At 35.8% G+C, this 20,059-nt stretch overlaps 2 protein-coding genes across 7 annotated transcripts in view; both read left to right on the top strand.

The window, feature by feature from the left end:
- Positions 1–10,815, top strand: part of DIP2B (DIP2 acetate--CoA ligase B (putative)) — a 179,252-nt gene extending 168,437 nt beyond the window's left edge. For all 3 annotated transcript variants that reach the window (XM_026717375.2, XM_026717374.2, XM_087925170.1), the window contains 7 exons: positions 584–754; positions 1,338–1,399; positions 3,768–3,825; positions 4,364–4,438; positions 4,851–5,028; positions 6,450–6,573; positions 7,169–10,815. In XM_026717375.2, coding sequence (XP_026573160.1) covers positions 584–754; positions 1,338–1,399; positions 3,768–3,825; positions 4,364–4,438; positions 4,851–5,028; positions 6,450–6,573; positions 7,169–7,421 — 921 coding nt within the window. In that variant the 3' untranslated portion in view covers positions 7,422–10,815. The remainder of the gene's footprint in view (positions 1–583; positions 755–1,337; positions 1,400–3,767; positions 3,826–4,363; positions 4,439–4,850; positions 5,029–6,449; positions 6,574–7,168) is intronic.
- Positions 10,816–14,656: 3,841 nt separating this feature from the next.
- The window catches only part of ATF1 (activating transcription factor 1), a 40,886-nt gene continuing 35,483 nt past the window's right edge, over positions 14,657–20,059 (top strand). Inside the window, exon 1 of one of the 4 annotated variants that reach the window (XM_087925173.1) lies at positions 14,657–14,879. The gene's annotated coding sequence lies outside the window, so the exon portion shown is untranslated. The remainder of the gene's footprint in view (positions 14,880–20,059) is intronic. The other 3 variants (XM_026717382.2, XM_026717383.2, XM_087925172.1) reach the window with 3 other exon arrangements.

Below are 20,059 nucleotides of genomic sequence, written 5' to 3'. Positions count from 1 at the left end.
GATGTTTTATTTTTAAGGGTTTGAAAAATTGAGGGCTCGCTTAAGTAATTGAATGTTGGAGTTTTGTTAGAGTTGAGTTGAGAGGGGCATGTCACTCCCATTGTTAGAATTTTTTGCCCTGCTACCTTAGATCGGTATCTTGCTATTGATTCAAACAAATATATTGTTTTAATTATCCAACAGCCCTTGATAGTACATCCTGATCTTAGTTTTTAAACACAGTTTGTATCTTTTGATCCTTCACTTTTTTCTTCTTTTAACCCTAAAGAATTGCAAACGCTTTGGACCTTCACACAGTGTTTTCTTATAGATCTAAATGATGTAGAAGTCTTATGGCTACATTTTGCTTGGTTCTATATTTCTAAAGAACTAGATAAATCAAAAAGATGGGCACATGTTAGTGATTTCCTGGTGGTTTGCCTGGTGTTAAAAAACTAAGAGTCTGATTATGTTTTCTAGATGATTATTAGAACAAATGAACTACAAGTACTTGGATATTAACTGGAGCATTGATTAATGTTTCCCTGCTTGTTTGATATACTTTAATATTTTTTCAATAATTTTAACCTTTCTGTATTAACAGGCAAGAGGTATCAATTTATCAGGAGTCCGGACTTGTGTAGTGGTGGCCGAAGAACGCCCACGTGTTGCTCTTACTCAGTCTTTCTCCAAGCTTTTCAAGGACATTGGTCTATCATCTCGTGCAGTCAGCACCACCTTTGGGTCAAGAGTCAATGTAGCTATCTGTTTACAGGTAACAGTGAAGATTTGGTAGGTTTATTTTTAGAGATCAAGGGCTCTTCATATTAGCAGAATTCCCAACCTATTCGAAATCTGTTTGTGCAGGGATGGGTTTTGAGCCTGAAGAATTATGACTGCTGATTTGCAGGCTTTTTTATTTACATGGACTCATTCATACTGTATATTGCTTTTTTTTTTAAAAAAAGTATTAAACCTTTTTGTGCTGTGAAAATAAAGATATAGCTATTTATACAGTGTGACTCTCTTGGAGACAACTTTTATACGTTCCCATGGTTAAACACAAATAAATAAATTAATAAAACATAAAAAACAGTTTTTCACTAATATTTTCCAAACTGAAAAAGTAAAGTGGGACTGTGCTATTAACTAAAAGTTGTGGAGCTTCTATCAAGAAAACTTACAAGCAAGTATTCTTGGATTTGCAGCACAAACATTTTCTTTTATGTAATATTTCCCTTATTTGACAGCATTGAACAGTTATGTATCTAGTTTGCATTGCTCCCATTGAAAGTGCCTTTAATATGTATCACTTAGCAGAAAATATGACACATTAAAAATAATCTCTGTTATTATAGGGAACCTCAGGGCCGGATCCAACCACAGTTTATGTGGATCTGAAATCATTGAGACATGACAGGTACTATTATTTTTATTATATTTAGTTTTTGACTGAATTCTGTAAGAAAAGATCATTTCAATTAGGAGTGTGCAAGATATTTCACTTCTCATCAGCAGTAACCAGCAGACACAAGATTGTGAGTTGTAGTTTAGAACTTCTGGAAGTCAATGGGTGGCATATCTCAGATTTACATACAAATTTCTTGATTTCCCAATATGATTGTATTGGAACAAATCAGTATTTGTCATTTATATTATGCTAGGCATATAGTGGTAGCGCTCCTTTTGAAAAATGAAAATGCAATTTCTAACATTCTTATCAGTTACGAATTTACTTACTTTCTCACCAATAATTAAATTGGCCCAATATTTAACATTCCAGAAAATTATCTTCTTCCACTAAGAAAATAGCCATTCCTTCTGAATTTGCAGAATTCCTGAGATTTCAGGTATCAGGTAACCAGTTATTTTGTGAACATTTTTTCTACTCTGATAAGTATTATGAACTGGGGACACCTGCAGTTCAATTCGGTATTCTAGACACTAGAGTATCACAGGCATATACATTCTGAAAGTTCTAAAACAACCCTATAATTAATGGCTACTCAATTCAGATTGTTAAACAGGCACTCGGTACTTAAAACTAGCAATTTACATAGACTCCTAGAGGTAGCACTGTAGGGAGAGAAAAATGGCAGAGGGGCTGGGGGGGGGGGGAGGTTCTTTAGCATAATAGTTGGTGTTAGACAGGATATTGTCAGTGATTGCCCTGATCAAAAGGTCTGTTGAAGTGAACAATAACAGGATGTTACTCCGGAATTCTCGGTTTTTCGAACAGTCTCTTCCTTTACTTTTAGTATTACAAAATCCTAATGGGGAACTCTGTGTGTGTACGCATGTGTATGAACGTGTACACACACACACACACACACACACACACAATCTTCCACATTTAGCACAAAGAGGATGATTCAAATTTACCCATGTTTTACTTAGTGGCTCTTGCTTTTTTGTTACTGAGTGGATACAAAGCATTAGGATCATTTACAAGGGAGCAGGAGAATGCTAGCTGAAGCTTCATACATGAATTTTAATGATGGAAAGCATTTTCCATTGGTTTTGCCACTCTAGATTAGAACCTCTCCTTTGAAATGCAGGCTATCACTTTCAATTTCAAGTTTTTATTTTATTCAGGCTATCACTTTCAATACGTGAGAGCTTTCTTACATTTCTTCTTGTTGGCAACATGTAATAATATCCAGCAAACCAAGCCTCTTCCTATCACTCCTCCCATAATCACATTTATGTCCTAAGATTAGCAGAGGTCAATACATTTCAACAGAGCAGAAGCTAAGAAATCAACAAGTATCAAAAACTCTGTAATTGGGATAAATATTATTGATTCTAATAATGTCTCAATTCTTAATTCTTACAAGAGAATGACAAGACAGACAGACATATTTATTAAATTTATATACCACTCATTTCACTACTCAGTTTCAAGTCAATTTCACAGTCACTGATAAGTGACTTTGAGTAGCTGACAGCACAGTCATATGCTGATATATGAAGAAAATGCTGTATTTATAAAGAGACTCTAGAATGAAATACCAATTAATGAAGAAAACATAAATTTAACAAGGTTATTTTATAAAACATTTAAGAATATGTTTGGGTAATAGCATTTTTCTCTGGGTATTAAAAAAGGACATTGCCAGAGAATATGGATATTTGCTTATGTTACTTATCCAAAGAACTTGCCAGATGTACCTAGTGCAAATATTATTCAGTTAAATTTGTCATTATCTTGCTAATATCCAAGTATCAGCCAAGCAAATGGAGAAATTAAAGGGATTTTGTCAATGCTATTTGGAATTATCATCCCTGGGTTTTTAATTTCTTGAGTCATGACTGAACATTACTAAGAATTTCAAAGTTGAACGCATTTGGATGTAGTTGTGGGTGGGTTGAGCAAATCAGGCAACAAAAATAATTTATACGAAGATAAAAGCAGTTGTTCAGAAATGAACAGAAGCAGAAGCAGAGTTGTTCAGAAATGAACTTTGGGCCAATCGCCTTTTCTCAACTCAACTCACATTACAGGGTTACTGTTGTGGGGAAAATAGGAGGAAGCAGGAGTATTAAGTATATTTGCCACTTTTGAGTTATTTACTGTATGAACAATAATAAAGGTGGGATAAAAAAAAAGAAATTGGAATGTAATTGATGATTCTATGGTGACATGAATTTAAACAAAATGGAAGAAAAATCTTTTCTCTTTAGTATTGTTAAGTGTTCAGAATATTAAAGAGTAATTAAGAATCTTGTAATGAAGGTTCTTAAATTACAAGTATGTGATTGTGTTAATTTTTTAAATCTATCTCCAGGGTGCGGCTAGTTGAAAGAGGTGCTCCCCAGAGCCTCTTACTCTCCGAGTCAGGCAAGGTAAATAATACATCAGTTTGTAAATCTTTGTGAAACATTTGCATACAATCCAAAGTAAGTAAACAATAGAATCCAGTCAGCATTTGTGATTTGAGCTGTACAACTCCTGTGTAGGACAAAAAACCCCTCAATTCTGCAGATATATTATAGGTTCTTCCCCAAAGGCCATTTAAAATATTAATTTTTCCTTTGCTAAGTAATGTGTTTGAAGTACTGTTTCCTTGTGACTGGCCTTGTTGAGACAACAGGTGGAGTTGAAGATGGACAATAATACTAAAATAATTAAGAATATAACTCAGGTTAGATCTAGGTAGCTCTGATGGAAATGGAGGAATTGGAAAAATTGTTTGAGCTAAATTGAATCCTAACAGCAGTGATGTCAAAGTTGGAAATGTTTCTAGGCTATAAAATACACAGTTGTTTGTATTGCACTTACCAACATAAGAGATAAGTCACATCCTCAAGAAGGCTTGTTTAAAGTGTTTACTTAATATAATGCAGAAGCCAATCTCTCCCCCCCCCCATTTCCTTCTCTCAGATATTGCCTGGAGTCAAAGTGATAATTGTTAATCCTGAGACCAAGGGACCTGTTGGTGATTCACATCTTGGAGAGGTATGTGCTGCTATTGGTACTTTACAAAAGTGTATTTAATCTAACCAATCTTTATGCTCCCAATATGTGTCCAATATGCATAGCAATGTCCAATTGAAGAGAATGTAGTACACTGGTAATGTTACCTAATTGGGTAAAGAAATGTCTGCAACAAACAACCAAGTTCAGTGAGCACCAAGGATTCTACAGTATGGTTATTTCAGTTAAGAAATAATGCATTCCTTTTGCATGAAGGCTGCTTCTAAGGCCTGTCATATCCTACCTAGAGCATTTAAACTACAGATAATTTATATGATGATGAACATTAATATTTTAATTATGCTTATCTGATTGTATATCTATATTCTGTGGTTAAAAAGAGACAAAATAAAAAAATACGAAGTAGAAGATTTGTGTTTTATCACCTTCATAGATCTGGGTGAATAGTCCTCACACTGCTAGTGGATACTATACCATCTATGATAATGAAACCCTCCAAGCAGATCATTTCAATACCCGCCTGAGCTTTGGTGATGCTGCTCAAACTCTCTGGGCACGAACAGGATACCTTGGGTTTGTACGACGGACTGAACTCACAGCTGCTACTGGAGGTAGGACAAATTACTCTTCCTTTTTGTGGACATTTTTACTGGTGACATGAATGTAAAGTTAATGTTACAAGAAAAGCTGTTAGAACAGTTTCCCACAAATCAACATCAATATATTTATATTTTAATGCATGTACCTTGAGTACTTTTTTAGATTCTGGAGTAGCTAGTGGGAATTTTTCTATTAGCATGATAGTTGCTGTCATGCCTGTTGGAAAGTAGAGGAGAATTGCTATCAACTTACAACCACAATTGAGCCCAAAATTTCTTTTGCTAAGTAAGACAATTATTTAGTTAGTTTTGTTCCATCTTATGATCTTTTTTGCCACAGTTGTTAAGTGAATTATTGCAGTTGTAACAGTTGGGTTTTTTCCCAATAAGTTTTTAATTTTATTGACAACAAAATACAAACTGCAAAAAAAAAAGGGGGGGGGAATACAGGAACAAAGCAAAAGACATAGAAAAAATGTGTATAAAAAGAAAAAAGACAAACATACACACAGATTGTCCTTCTAGTTGAATACTGATAAATATATTTCAAGAATAATAGCTTTTCCCCCTTGCAAAACAGGGCCACAATTTATAAACTCCGATAACTGGTTACCCAACCAATTTCACTTTCACTACCCAGGAAATTGCCCTCGACTTTCATACAGGGAAGTGATTTGCAACTTCAAAATAAAGTAGTAAAAAAGATTTTAAAAAACAAAACAAAAAAGCACATTAAAATCCAGCAAGGGGTTAGAATAAGTCAACATTCAACCAATTGATTAACAATTAAAGATAAAAATCAAAATGAAAAAAAATTCAAAGCATGCAGCTAAAACCAAGGCATGCTTAAAATAAATAGCTGTAAGGAAAAGATAAAGATCCAGCTCTCCAGCTGTTCCTACCCAGTATTTCAATTGTTGAGATTCTTCCCAGGTTGTACCGAGGGTCATCTTGGGTCATTCCTTAGTTGCTCTGTTCAACTTTGGGGAGTGTGCCACCAAAGAAACAGCTTTGGCAGAAAAATCAGCTGTTTTGTCAGCAGGAAAAAAGATTGCGTAGGATGCCATTTTGGGAAGACCAGTAACAGAGTTAAGTGAATCTGGCTTCCCTGTTGATTTTGCTTGCCAGAAAGTCGCAAAAGATGATCGTATTTACCTGGGGACACAGCAACCATCATAAATATGAACCAGTTGCCAAGTGTATTGTGACCATGGAGATACTGTAATGGTTGTAAGAATGAAAAACAGTTATAAGTCACTTTCTGTTCTGTTGCTATTTCAAAAGGTCACTAAACAAATGGTTGTAAGTAAGTAGAGGATTACCTGCAGTTTGAGAATTAACCCCCCATATATTTTTTAAACAATTAGGATAATTCAATATTCTTTTGAAGAATCTGTATAAATCTATATATTAATGTACAATATGCTCCTTAGAACGCCATGATGCATTGTATGTCGTTGGGGCACTGGACGAAACTCTGGAATTACGTGGATTGCGTTATCATCCAATTGATATAGAAACTTCAATTTCTCGGATGCACAGGAGCATTGCAGAATGGTACAATTTTATGCAATATATTTCTTTTGGGAAAGTACAACATTGTTTAGCAAGGATGTAGCAATAGAAAAACAAAGTTATTGACTGTAGTTGTAAGTTCAGATCAGTCTGGATCCTGAGCAATCGCATCTGTGTTTTAAAATATTAAATTGAGCACATCTGCTCAGAGCTTTGGATGATAGCCCCAGCTTTCATTTCATTATTGATATGAGAACAGTAGCAAATTATTCTGTGCTATTTTATAGATTGTATAACTATAGCTTAAAATTTTGCATTATACTTTATTAGATTTCAGTTTATTTATTAAATAACTACGGTATTTATTGTAAATTAAAAAGTAGAGTGAGTGAAGTGATTTATATATTTTAAAATGAGTGTATTACTGTACTTGATCTATTCCAAGTGGTCATTTCAGAATGCATAAAACGTTGATTTAAAGGTTTTTTTTGTGACGGGGATCTTTTCAGTTTAAAACTGAGGTATTTAAACATATTAGCTTAAATTTAAACATATTTAGTCTTATAAAATATTAATCTGCAGACTCATTCCTATAAAGTGTGTGTAATAAACTCTGGATTTCTTATTTTTCTTTTAGTGCTGTATTCACATGGACCAATTTACTTGTAGTGGTTGTGGAATTGTGTGGCTGTGAACAGGAAGCTCTTGATTTAGTCCCTCTGGTTACCAATGTGGTCCTGGAAGAACATTATCTGATTGTAGGAGTTGTGGTGGTAGTTGATCCTGGGGTGATACCCATCAATTCCAGAGGAGAGAAGCAGCGGATGCATCTCCGTGACAGTTTCTTGGCTGATCAACTGGATCCCATATATGTAGCATACAACATGTAATTTTGCAAGCGTGGGTCTGAAATTATCCTACAAACTGAGCAAAGACCAGGAATGACTGTGGAAACAAAAGAAGCTGACAAAAAAATTAGCGATGGTAGTTGTGAAGCTGGACAGTGCTGTTTGACTCCTCTCTCCATCTCACTGGACTGACAGCAAGCTAGACTGATCAAAAGACAAAAGATGGCAACCAGGGAACTACATTTGTATTGTAAGGTGATAGCTTTACTGGCAGTGAAAAATACGCCCTCGTGAAAAACGAACACCAGGGCCTTTATTGTAGTGTTAACATTTTCAGTTATTGTATATATTTGTACTTTTTCTAACACTGATTTAGAATTCTACGAGGGATGATTTATTTAGTTAAAATGCAAATTGTAAGAACCTGGTTATGTAAGTCCTATGTATACCGTCTGTAAACAGTGTACTTTAAAACTGTTAGCTTAATTCTATAGTACTGTGTTGATAGGGATCACGTTTACTTAAAATTGTGCCATGGCCATATTCAATATTCAACAGAAGAATCACTTATTCACATAGCTTATCTCATAAACTTAAAAAGAATTTGCCTCTATTTAAAATATGTAAATATTAGTATGCATAATTCATTTATTTAGAAAACTGATTCAAATAATTAAGAATTTAACAAAGCCCTTAAATAAATTATGATAAGACAATTAAAGTGAGGAATGCAATTAGACTATTAGGTTTCTCTTTTGTTGCTGGTCAGGTATGACATAGCATGTAGAAACTTATATTTTCAGTGCACATGTTTATAAAGAGGCTGATGCTCCTCAGCTTTAAAAGCATTTTAAAAAGCAAGAAGCAATTCTGTGACTTTGGAATGTTGAATAGAATTTGTATAGCCTACTAAAATGGTTTTTATAAGCAAACACTTGTTATCCAAAACCATTCATGATCTTAGACATATTTTGTTCGATGATGGTGCACACACACAATTCATTTAAAAGAAAATTCCTACCATTACTTTGATGTGCTACTTTTTGGGTGGGATTCGTTACTGTACTGCAAATCATGGGCTTTTGCAGGACGTCTTTGAATCAGAAACAGCCTAATTCTTTTGAAAGATTGGCAAGTTGTGATTATCCCATTCAAAATAGCTGATCAGTTTCAGCCTTCAAAGAACTGATGATAATAGATGCCTTAAAATGTACTGGAATAGCCATTGTTTGAAAATGGTCTGCAACCCATCTCCAATAAGCTGGTAGGAAAAACAATATTTCTATTTAGGCCATTTTTTTTTCTGATTACACTTTAGAATCTTCTCCTTGTTTCTCCTTAAGAAGTTTGTTAAAATAACACAGAAAGCAGATACTAGAAATAGTGACAAACTTCCTTGGGCCATTTGTGGCCTATTGTGTAAATACTTAGAATATTTTAATAATGTCTGTTTACCCTTCCTGTAACAAAGTTAGTGTTTTTAGACATTTTTAAGAGAGATATAAATATAAACCTGGATTAAATCCTCAACTACAGCAGCTATATTAAGTGTAGCTCTGGCAACTTGTTCCTTAAGACAAATTCCAAATGTATACTTGAAAACCTTTCTGTACAAACTTTCAAAAGCTTGTTTTTTTATGGCTTGACGTATAGATATTTAGACAGAAAACTTTTAAATATATTAACAAAATATTCACAATTACCTTCTTATACATATGTTACTGAATATGTCTTGAATTGAAGAATTATGGCAAAAATAGTACAAGGTGGAGGGAGGTTCATTACTTCAAATCGTTGAAATATTAACTACTGGTTCTTAATAGAGACGGTTTGAATATTTTCCATTATCAGTATTTCCAGTGTGGTGCTGCTATGTAAATTAAAATGCACTCCATGCTGAAGTTAACTTGTAGTTTGCAATAGTTTGGAAAACGAACACAGATAGAGCAGTTGCTGGCACTCCACGTGGGAACAGAAGGCCTTCAGCAAATAAATGTTCTGTGTACTCCAGCCTTTATTTATTCACTCCAATGTGGTTCTTAAGAGGTCTCAATTTTTATAAAAATACACTTTTAATGTCCTACTGAATGAAAACAGAGCATAGTTCTCTACACAAGGTTGTAGCAGTATTTTCTACACTTACGTTTAGATTCATTCATATTACATTTAAAATGGTATGTTTACTATGTGCAGTCTAGAAAAACATTTGAAATTACTGATCTTCTAATCTGAAATACTTCAAGTTTTGTTTTCAACATTAACTTCAAATATATCATTTTCCTCCTTGATTTAATTGTTAAACATTTTATTTCTTCCCTGCTAATGTGAGATTTTAATATACTTTCTCCAAAGATTTATAATTAATACACCAAGGATTTCAATGTTACTCTTTAGCCCTGAGATCTCTTCAGTGCCACACATATTTGCCTTCCAATAATTTATACACATGGCTGAGATTCCAAAGGAATGATTGTAGAATCAGTGATCTCTATAGGGGTTCTGACACTGACTTGCTCAGTGTGGCTTTGGGTGTGCTATTCCGTGTTCTCCATCAGACATTACAGATTCCACGTGGAATACAATAAGGATTAGTTTCTCTGTAACTCTTCTGGAGTTAGTTTGTCCTTTTTTCCCCATTCCACAGAGTCATTGTATGGTAATCTTTTCATATATCCAAAGAGATTAAAGCCAGCATTTTCAGCCTTGGCTTTTTGGATTTACTTATTAGCTCAGGTAATACTTAATTTAAACACAATGCCTTGGATCAAAGTATTCCTTCTGCAAATGGAAGGACTACTGTTTTCATAAGTCCAAGATTCAATTCCAACAACAGCGGAAGTGGGAGAGCTCTATGAACCCTGCAATTCTCATGTTTCTTTCACATTTTGCTATTCAGAGGTTTATGGGGTGTTGATAATAGAATTGCCTTCGTAGATTCTTCTAGCAGGAATATCCCATGAATGCAGTTTCATTAACAAAAACCCCTCTGAATTAATATCATTAGTACAATATATTAATACGAAGCAATTGGAACACTTATTCCTGAGAATGAACTTACTACTACTCTGAACACAAAACCATATTTCACACTTTTTTCAAAGATAGGCTTTTTTTAGTTAAATAAGTTTGCTTTTTTTATTGTGCAGTTTAGCAATGATGGGCCAAGCTTAACTGTGATGGAGATATGATTGTAAAAATAGATCATTGTCTTTAATCATTTTTTGCTTTTGTTGATGTCAATACGTTTACCATTGTCAGATTCAAATCACAACTGTGTAATTATGTAAAAAGTCTTTTTTATTTATTTGAAATTAGGTTTTAGATATGCTTTTTAAAAGATTTTAACATCTGGCTGGACAGTGTTCCATTAATACATTGATTGTGTCTTTCTTGTCTTGTGTTAATAAATAATGATGCCTGTCTGTTTTTTATTATATCATTAACATTTTATCCCATGTTTTTTTCAAAGCCTGTTGGATATTACCAACTTTAACTCCAGTTGGTGAAGTCTGCACATATAATATTTCCTTGTCCAATTAATTCCACACACCCCTATAAAGAAAATTGAATGGTGAGATAGTTGGCCAAATAATCTAGTGAGTTTCTGTGATTGAATGTTATTTGGAACTCACTAATCCTAGTCTAATTCTAATCATTACAGGACTTATTTGAAACACTAAGCTGATTTTCGGCAAACTCCCTGAAGTTAATTACTATAATTAAATTATTTTTTAAAAAATAAACAGAACAATCCGCAATTTTTTTTTAAATAAATGCTAACTCAAAAAGGGAAAAACACTGTCATTTGTGCTGTTAGTTCTCCTACACTCCTGCAGAGCAAGTCTTCTGGCATGAATTAAGGGCTAGGAAGAAAAGCAGAAATTTCTATCACTCAGGCTGAAGCTCAAGACAACCACAGAAAAGTAATCAAGAATTTGTGATCATCTAGGCCTACTGGATTTTTGCAGCCCATATCCCAGCTAAGGCACTCATGTCTGTCTACAAAGTGCATTCAGGTTTCTATCACTGCTGGCAATAAACAAGAACACTACCCTATAATGAACTACTGAAACTGTACTTTGGGGGCAACGTGCTTCAAAGATACCCTATTGTAAGGCAATATGATTTTGAAACATCAGGCAACGAGTGTTTATGGAGATTCCCAATCATCCAGGTCATGATTGGCCCAAAGGTGTTTTTTCAAGAGGCAACTGGACTTTCTGGTTTTTCTTTGAAGATGTTTCGCTTCTCATCCAAGAAAATTCTTCAGTTCTGACTGGATGATGGGGAATGGAAGGATTTATAATCCTTGCAGACAGCTGGTCATTTCCATTCTTTTAGCAAGTTGTGAAGGCCACCTGGAGGTTTATCTTCATTGTCAGGGTCTCCTGAATGGTGCAAACGTGTGGAGCCTTCTTGGAACTGTTCAGAGGACTGTGTTGTAGTTGGAGATAGATGATGTTGTAACCCACCCACTCTGTTAGGAGAGGGGGCTGTTCAATTGACATAGTCACTAGTATAGGTATGTGGATGATACTTGGGTCAAGATCAAAATACAGGAGAAGCATTCACCAAACATCAACTCTGGACAGATACATCAAATTTGCACGGGAAGATCTTAAGGAAAATAGTCTAGCCTTCCTGGACTGTAGAGTACACATTAAGGAAGACAGAAGCCTTGACACTGAAGTTTATAGAAAACACACAAACACATCAATATTTTGATTCTCACCATCCATTGGAGCACAAAATGTGAGTCATCAAAATCCTACATCACTGAGCTGAAGGCCTGCCTACCAGCAAAGATGGTAAAGAAAAATAAAACACATCAAGGAAGCCCTCAGAACATGTGGCTATCCCAAGTGGGCCTTCATCAAATCTCAAAAGACCCTACAGACAACCATAACAGACAACACAGAAAACAATAAATGAACCAATGTCAGTCCAGATGTTGCAGGAATATCAGAAAAAACTCAGGAGTATCTTCAGCCAACAAAACATGTGCATACCTTAAACCCAAGAATATACTAAGGCAGAAGCTTGTCCACCCCAAGGATAAAACACCCAGACACAAACTGAGAAATGTGGTATTTGCAGTACAATGCAGTGAACCATGTGCAGATCTGTACACTGGGGAAACAAAACAACCACATCATAAATGTATGGCATAACAAAGCAGAATAAACCCATCAGGACAAGATTCAGCAGTCCATCTGCATTTAAAAGACGAAGGTCACTCTTGAAGACAACAAAGTCCACTTTTGGACAGAAAGGACCACTGGTTTGAAAGGGGTCAAAGAGGCCATCTATGTCAAAAGTGGACAGCCCTCTCAACAGAGGAGGGGGGATATGACATCTATCTCCAGTCTTCAACACAGTCAACAGCTCCAAGAAGGCTCCACCCCATTTGCACTATTTAGGTGATCTTGACCACACAGATAAATCTCCAAGTGGCCTCAAGGACTCTCTAAAAGAATGCAAATGACCACCTGTCTGAAGGAATATACATCCTTCCATTTCCCACCATCCAGTCAAAGCAGAGGAACTTCTTGGATGAGAAGTGAAATGTTTTCAAAGAAAAACCAGAAAGTCCAGTTGCCCCTTGAAAAGACACCTTTGGCATATCAGGCAAAGGAGCACGTGTAAGAGCTTGACTTTTAATTGCACCATATACTGTACCATGTTAAGGAAACATAGAGGCTATGATTCTTTTATCTCTAATAAGACAAAGCAGGTATTTGGTTTTGTTGAAAGGCTGGAAAATGCCTTTCTTTTGAGGATTCGATTTTCCTGCTGGGAGGGCTCCAGTGCAAGGACACAGACAGAGACAACTGCTTGGAAGCGGTTCCTTTAATTTTCAGGAAGGCAAGAGATAGCAAGAAGTCTGCGTTCCTGGGGCTAGCCATCTTTGTATAATAAACTCCTGATTTTTATACCTTTTCTCCTTTTGTGTGTGAGTGCTTGTGTTTGTATTTCTTAATGTTTTAAATCCTGTCAGGGGGTTGTCTTCATTTCTGCCAGAGGGTAAACTCTGCGGGGTGGTTTGATTGGATTATCAGTTTCATCCTAATGTTTTCTTATATTTGTTTGGTGGCAATCTCCTGTCTGCTATGGAATTTATTTCGTGTCTTTTGTCTATTTGTTTTGCTGATTTGGCATGACCTTTTGTTTGTAAGGGATTTCTTTTTCTTGTTTCCCTAGCTTTCTTAATTACTTGGCTTTTGTCTAGGGGGCTTCTTTCAATACCTTTTATTAAATCTCTTTTCCTACGCAAGTTTGTTTTATGGCTGGCCTGATGTTCCCTTTGGGCTTTTCCTGCTTGGGTATCACCACTGTCCTCATGAAGTTCCCTTTCCAGTTTAAAATTCTATGGTTCACTGGCATGATGCAAAACAATGGTACCAGCCTCTAATATAATTTACAAGGATACAGCTAAAACCCATATAAATATCATAGCTATAAAAATAGTGACTGCTGAGAAGAAATGCCAAGATAGCTTTAGCTAAAAAAAGGAGGCAATAGGCAATCTCACCAATTTATTGGGTGGTTCAGTCCATTCCTACTCTTCATGACCCAATGGATATAATTTCATCACGATGAGGAACTATTTCTACCGTCCTGTAAACTGCGATTTATTTTTTACTAGCCTCACCCAACAGAGTTTAATTGGTGAACAGGCAATCATTTTGTGAGTGTGCACAAATTCTCAACATCTAGAATGTATGTCCACCCCAAAAGCCGCCTCCTTTCAGTAATTTCTTGTGAAAACAAAAAATACCTCAATTCAAGACGAAAAAAGCCAACAGATCTTCAGGTCCAAACTTTTCTTTTCACTTCCTCCCATTGCACAGAAGCGGAAGAAGCGCCTTATCAGCTCTCAATTTTTAAATTCGCAGCCGGAATGTAAAGTCTGGAGTTACGTAGAATAGGTCAAACCGTTTTAAATGCACACCTGGGTTTGAACTGTTTTCGCTTGGCCGCTGCGTCTGTAAATATATATAAGTTTTTTACTAACACTGCTTTTCTAAGACACAGGCCAAGATTGCAACCCTAAAGTTGCTGATTTGAAGTCACTTCTGAGTACACTTAAGTAGAATCAGGATACGACCCTCTGTATGCAGATTTAATGGTACTTCGCTCGCAATAAAAAGGCACGGAAAGGCACGGAACCAGAGACTCCAAAGGCCTCAAAAATACCCATTGCTTTGCCACTCTAGCTTCTACAGGCGTGCAACTCTCTGGTTCCCGGCTGTGGTTAGTCTAGACCAAGGGAAAAAGAGAAACTCTATTGTTATCAGGCGGTAGCAAACTCTAGTGCTGGCCTCCGGCGCACTCTATAGTCACAACCCGCCCACCAAAGAGCAACCGCAGGGTAGCGTCCCCCTGGCGGGGATTAGTTTGGTAATGCTGACAAGTACTGGTGGGTCCGGTTTCTTGAGGCGTTAGGGCGATTCCCTCTCGGCAACGCGAAGTCGAGGCGAAGCCCGGAAAGCCTCTGAGGTAAAAGCGGGCGCGACAGCCAAGCGACTCAATTTAGAGCGCGAAGCAGATCGGACGCGACTGAAACCAGCGAGCGCGAGCAGGAAGAAGAAGGAAGGGAGAAGGGGGGGCGGGGAGAGAAGCGGCTGAGCAAAGTCCGGGGAGGGTGGGGGCGTTGGGCGACCCCTTTCCAGAGCACGCGCGCATAAAAAAGGCGCGAGGCGCGAAGTGGGGTGTGTGTGCTTTGGAAGCGGTTGGAATTTGGCGGGAGGGGAAGCTTGCGATGAGCCGCGTCTGTGCAGATGAGCGCTCAGCCTTTCGTCCCCAGCTGTTGCACAAGCACCGGGGCTCGCCCGCTGACATCCTTACCTTCTTGCCGCGACTTATCAGTCCAAAAGATCAGGGTTTCCACACACACACACAAAAGGGGGGCAAGGCTTACCGTAAGCTCTCGCTGGTCTCCGTCTGCCCAGTCAGTTTACACCCGCTTACCGTCCTCCCCAGGCCATTGGCTTCAAGCAGAGCCGACTTTTTAACATGTGCCGACGCCAGGGGATGGGAGTACTTTTTAGAGCCAGCAAATGTCACAGAAGTCGGCTTGCTCGATACTCCGCGGCGGTGGTTGGTGCCAGTGCAAATATCGGGTTAGGTAGAGGTTATGCTCCACTTCCAGCAGACCGTCAAGTGCCAGAATCAGTAATGATTTTATACCTTATTAAAATCCTTTAAGAAGAATTAAGTCCACGGTAGCCCGAAACCGGCAATCTTGGGCCGTTTTCTACTAAAAGGCATTTGTTTTTGTGAACTACAACTCACTTCATCGGATGCATAGACTAACATATGATTTAAGTTAGACTTGGGAGCGAAGAGGAAGGAAGACGGATGACATAGAGGTCAGATTACACATGCTCTATCAATAATTATAATGAGTTATATTGGGACCTTTGAGATAGCCTGAAATCTTCTAAATTTAGGTGAGCTCAGCAGTCTCATTCAAGTTGTACTGTGGACTTAACATTGGTTTCAGAGTTACTCCAAAATCTGTCACAAAGATTTAAATCATGGGTAGAAATGCCGATATTACTTTTCTTTTGAGTTTGATGTGAAATGACTATTAATTATTTTGTGCAAATTGTCTTATGTAGCATTCAGAAGGGCATTTCTGGGCATGTGGAGGAAGAGTGTGTGAAGGCACCACTAATTTGTTACAGTAAATGAGGGGGAAAGTAGGCATCTGCAGACTGTGGAGAGTCTGGTTACCTCATTAGTATTATTTCCCTGTTTTTGATTACTTGTGAAATCAGCTTCAGGATGTCTGCATGCAAGTACAGTCCTGCTACCCAGTGCCTGAGAAAGTGCAATGTCATTGTCCAGTATGGGTTGTGTTTTATTAATACGTTTGAATGAATTGAGGTATAGGTTGGACAACCAGTGATGTTCTGTTCTTGTACAGCAGTCTACCTTATAACTGGTCTTCTATGGAATTGATCTGCCTCTGTTAATTTGTTTGTTACACTTTCCTTGTTTTTTTTTTAAAGTTTGCTACACATTTCATGGGGAGGAGAGAAGGCTTGCATAATCATTTCGCCCAGTTGTTCTTCCCAAGGAGTCTTGCCTGACACAAACTGATACTCTTTTGGTGCCAGGTGGAGCCTGATTTTTTCAGATTTTTATTTAATGTTTAAATAAATCATTGCAAATTGTTTATTTAAACTCTTTTAATAATAACCATCTAATGAATTCTTCAGTGTGGCTCTAGTGGCCAGTTAAAAATGCTGTCACTGTTTTTACTGTGTTTATTTTTAGTCTCATTTTTATTTAAGTGTGTCTTTTGTGAGTAGCATACAGGGTTTTTTATATTGAAAATAGGGATCCAAACTCATAAAATAGATATATGTGCCTGAAATATGAACAACACATTGTATTTTTCAATATATGGAAACAGTTATAATTATAACAAAAAACGTGTATTTCTATATTAGCTCCTTTTTTGTATTTTGAGCATAGATGTCTCCTGCAGTCCTATCTCTTTATTGACTTGCTATTTTTTTGCATCTAATTCCTATTGATAGGATCTTGAATTCTTAAGCAAAAAACTTTATATCAGTTTTAGAGGCAAGTCCTTACATTATTTCTATAAATGTATGCTATGATATTGGCTTAGTGATTTAAAGGGGCATTGCCAAACTATTCTAAAATAACAGGAGTGTTTTTCCCAAGTCTCTAATACATCTTTTGGAAGATTAAATAGGCCCTATTTAAAATTAACCATATGCTTATTATGCTGTAAATTACCTATACTATATAGATTTCAATGAATAAAGTAGATTGCTGAACAATAGTCTTCAAAAAGAATTAAAAACTCAGAAGGTGAGAGGTTGCCCAACCTTGAAGTAATATTAGATAGTTACAGAATTACAATTTTATTTTTATTTAATAATACTTTTTATATCTACAAAAAGTGTAGAAGACAAAATAAAGAAATATTTTTAAACAAGAAGCATGCCAGATAAGAGTCTTCTGAATACAAAGTTAAGAGGAACAGCAAAAAAATGTTGAATTGAAATAAGAAATATTAGGCTCCTCAAGATGATTTTAATCTGAAAATTGAATTGAAAATGGCCCATTAGAGCTTCAACAGCTGCAGTTGTATACCATTGCTAGTATATTATGGCACACCATATTATTAGCTGTATATCTCAGTTTATAATATTGAAATGTTTTGTTTTTTATTTATTTTTTCTCTCCAGAATTAATGAGTTTAGGTCTATAAGAAAATTATAACTGATACTTAGTGAGATTTTAGTTTACCAAACAAAGTAAATGTATCTTATGTGAAGTTGATTCACAGCACTGCTGATGGTTTGATGAAGATGGATATTTAGAAACTGCAAATAAAGAGAATTTAGAATTTAATGTGTATGTGTCTCAGCCTCTCTTGAGGGAACAAGTTGTACTGAACAGGTATAATCACGCGGATAGGCTCCAAATGCAGTTGTTGCTTTAAGATGGGAAAGAGGAATGCTGAAAAGCAAATTGATACTTATTAATTGTCAATATGCTTTCTATTGCTTAATTTTTAGTTGATTAATAAATAATAGTAAAGAGCAGGTTGTGTGTGCTTTTCCACAACTCCATCTTCTGTCTCCATTGTGACCTTTTATGGATGGGATGCTCTGCTTAGTATCACTTAAACTTGGTCATGTCTCATTTATTGCAGTGTATTTTATATGGGGCAATCCCTGAAGACCACCTGGAAGTTTTAACTGGCCCAAAATGCGGTGACTCCAGGAATTATGGGTGCTACTCAAAATAATACCATTAGTTGTTTATTTGTGAGTGCAATTGAAGAATCTCATTGTCTCTTTAAAGGCCTTCATGGCTTAGAACCCGGGTATCTTTTGGACTACTTAACTCTCAGCAGTTTTTGCTTATTTTGTCAGAATCTAGAAAGTAAGAGTTTATCTGGATCTCTATCCGTAGATAGTGTCACCTGTAATGTTGGCATCATGGGCCCTTCTAAGTACCTGCTTCCCTTCACTAGAAAAGCATTCTCCTAGAGGTCAAATCAGGCCTAATGTTCTTTTATTTCTGAAAAATAATTAATACTTAGGAGGGGGGAATCCGGTGTATTTAATGTTGATCCCTCCTGCAAAGAGAATACTTATAGTTCATTGCTGCCTTGGGTTTTTGTGCATTTTTAAAATCTGGTTACTGTATTAGTATATAAAAAACTCAGTCACAAAGTGGAACAGCATGTAATTCTGTTAAAATAATCAAACCACTTTTTAAACTGAAAATGAAAAAAAAAGACATTTTTGCCATTGTGAAACAGGAAACAAATAGGAAAACTAAAAAGATTATCAACATAATCAGAAACAGAATTTTGGGAAGGATGGAAAGAAAGAGAAGGAGAGGAAGTCCTACAGCAAAATGTCTTCACTATAATGGTGATAATTCTACTACTGGAGACTAAAAGATGAAGCTGCAGAAATATCATCCAGGAAAAAGTCTGTCTATGCGGCCACTAAATGACAACAATAAACTTGGTGGCACAATCAATCAATCATTCAGTCAATATTCTTATGCAACAAATTAGTACTTAGGCACAATTATTCAAATGCAATAAAAATTCATACATTATATAACATCTATTGTGATATGTACAGATAGACTCAAGTTAGCATAAGTCACCTTGTAAGATGAGTGGCCCATAAATTGTATAAATAAATTAATAAATAAATTATTTTAAAGAGGTATTTTTAAGATGCTACAATTACTCAAGAACTCTAATTCAATTTTACCTTTCAATAATAGCATTTGCATTGCCAACTAATACTAAATTAACTGTTAAAATATGTAGGTAGACTAAGGATAATAGATTTTATTATTCAAATTATTTTCTGTATCAAAAAGTGCTGTAAAAAGTGGAAGCTATTTTAATAGCCCTTTGGTTAATAAGAGTTATGAAACCGCACAGAACGGTAGTGGCCAGACGTTGGTGTACATTTTCCAATTCACTATACATTTCTTCTAACGTATAAAGGTTTTAACCGTTTTAGTTTCAATAGTTTATCATCTCACACTATTTATTCTACCAGAACACCAACTCTGGAGAAAAGCAACTCTGAACAAGTGTAATAGAGATGCCCCCACATATAAAATAATTATAAAAATAGATCTTTGATAATTATATATGGTGTAAAGCGGAAACTGCAGTCTTCAAATTCTCATCTTCATAATAAATTCACTGCATGTTTGGGATCAAGCCATGCTATATGGATCTGGTTCTTAACAATATGTTGGGAATTAAAATAATTTTGCACTTAATAATAGGTATTTTTTGTATAATTTTATTGAAGACTTCTTTTTAAAAAAACAATACTAACTAATGTAATATAAGAAAAAGAAGAAATCAAAGAGAAGGCTAAAAGTGCAAGAAAGAAAAAAGGAAAAAAATAGAAAAGAAAGAAAAAATATACAAAGAAGTAGCTTCTGATCTTTATAGCAATTATAAATACAATTATAAATTTATTTCTTATTCTACAGTTACATCTCTTCTTTCTATAATCTATTTGTCTAATCAAAACCATAAATCATGTTAATTTTTTCTGTTTCGTGCAAAAAGGCTAAAAAAGGTTTCGAGTGAGCAATAAATGTATATATTATCTTGTCTCTGATCAAATAAGTCATTTTATCAT

This window comes from Pseudonaja textilis, chromosome 2 (genome assembly GCF_049901715.1).
Source record: "Pseudonaja textilis isolate UNSWEBS1 chromosome 2, rPseTex1.2, whole genome shotgun sequence".
Taxonomy (NCBI): Eukaryota; Metazoa; Chordata; class Lepidosauria; order Squamata; family Elapidae; genus Pseudonaja; species Pseudonaja textilis.
The sequence above is the reverse complement of the archived record's forward strand: the minus strand, read 5'-3'. Positions and strand labels throughout refer to the sequence as shown.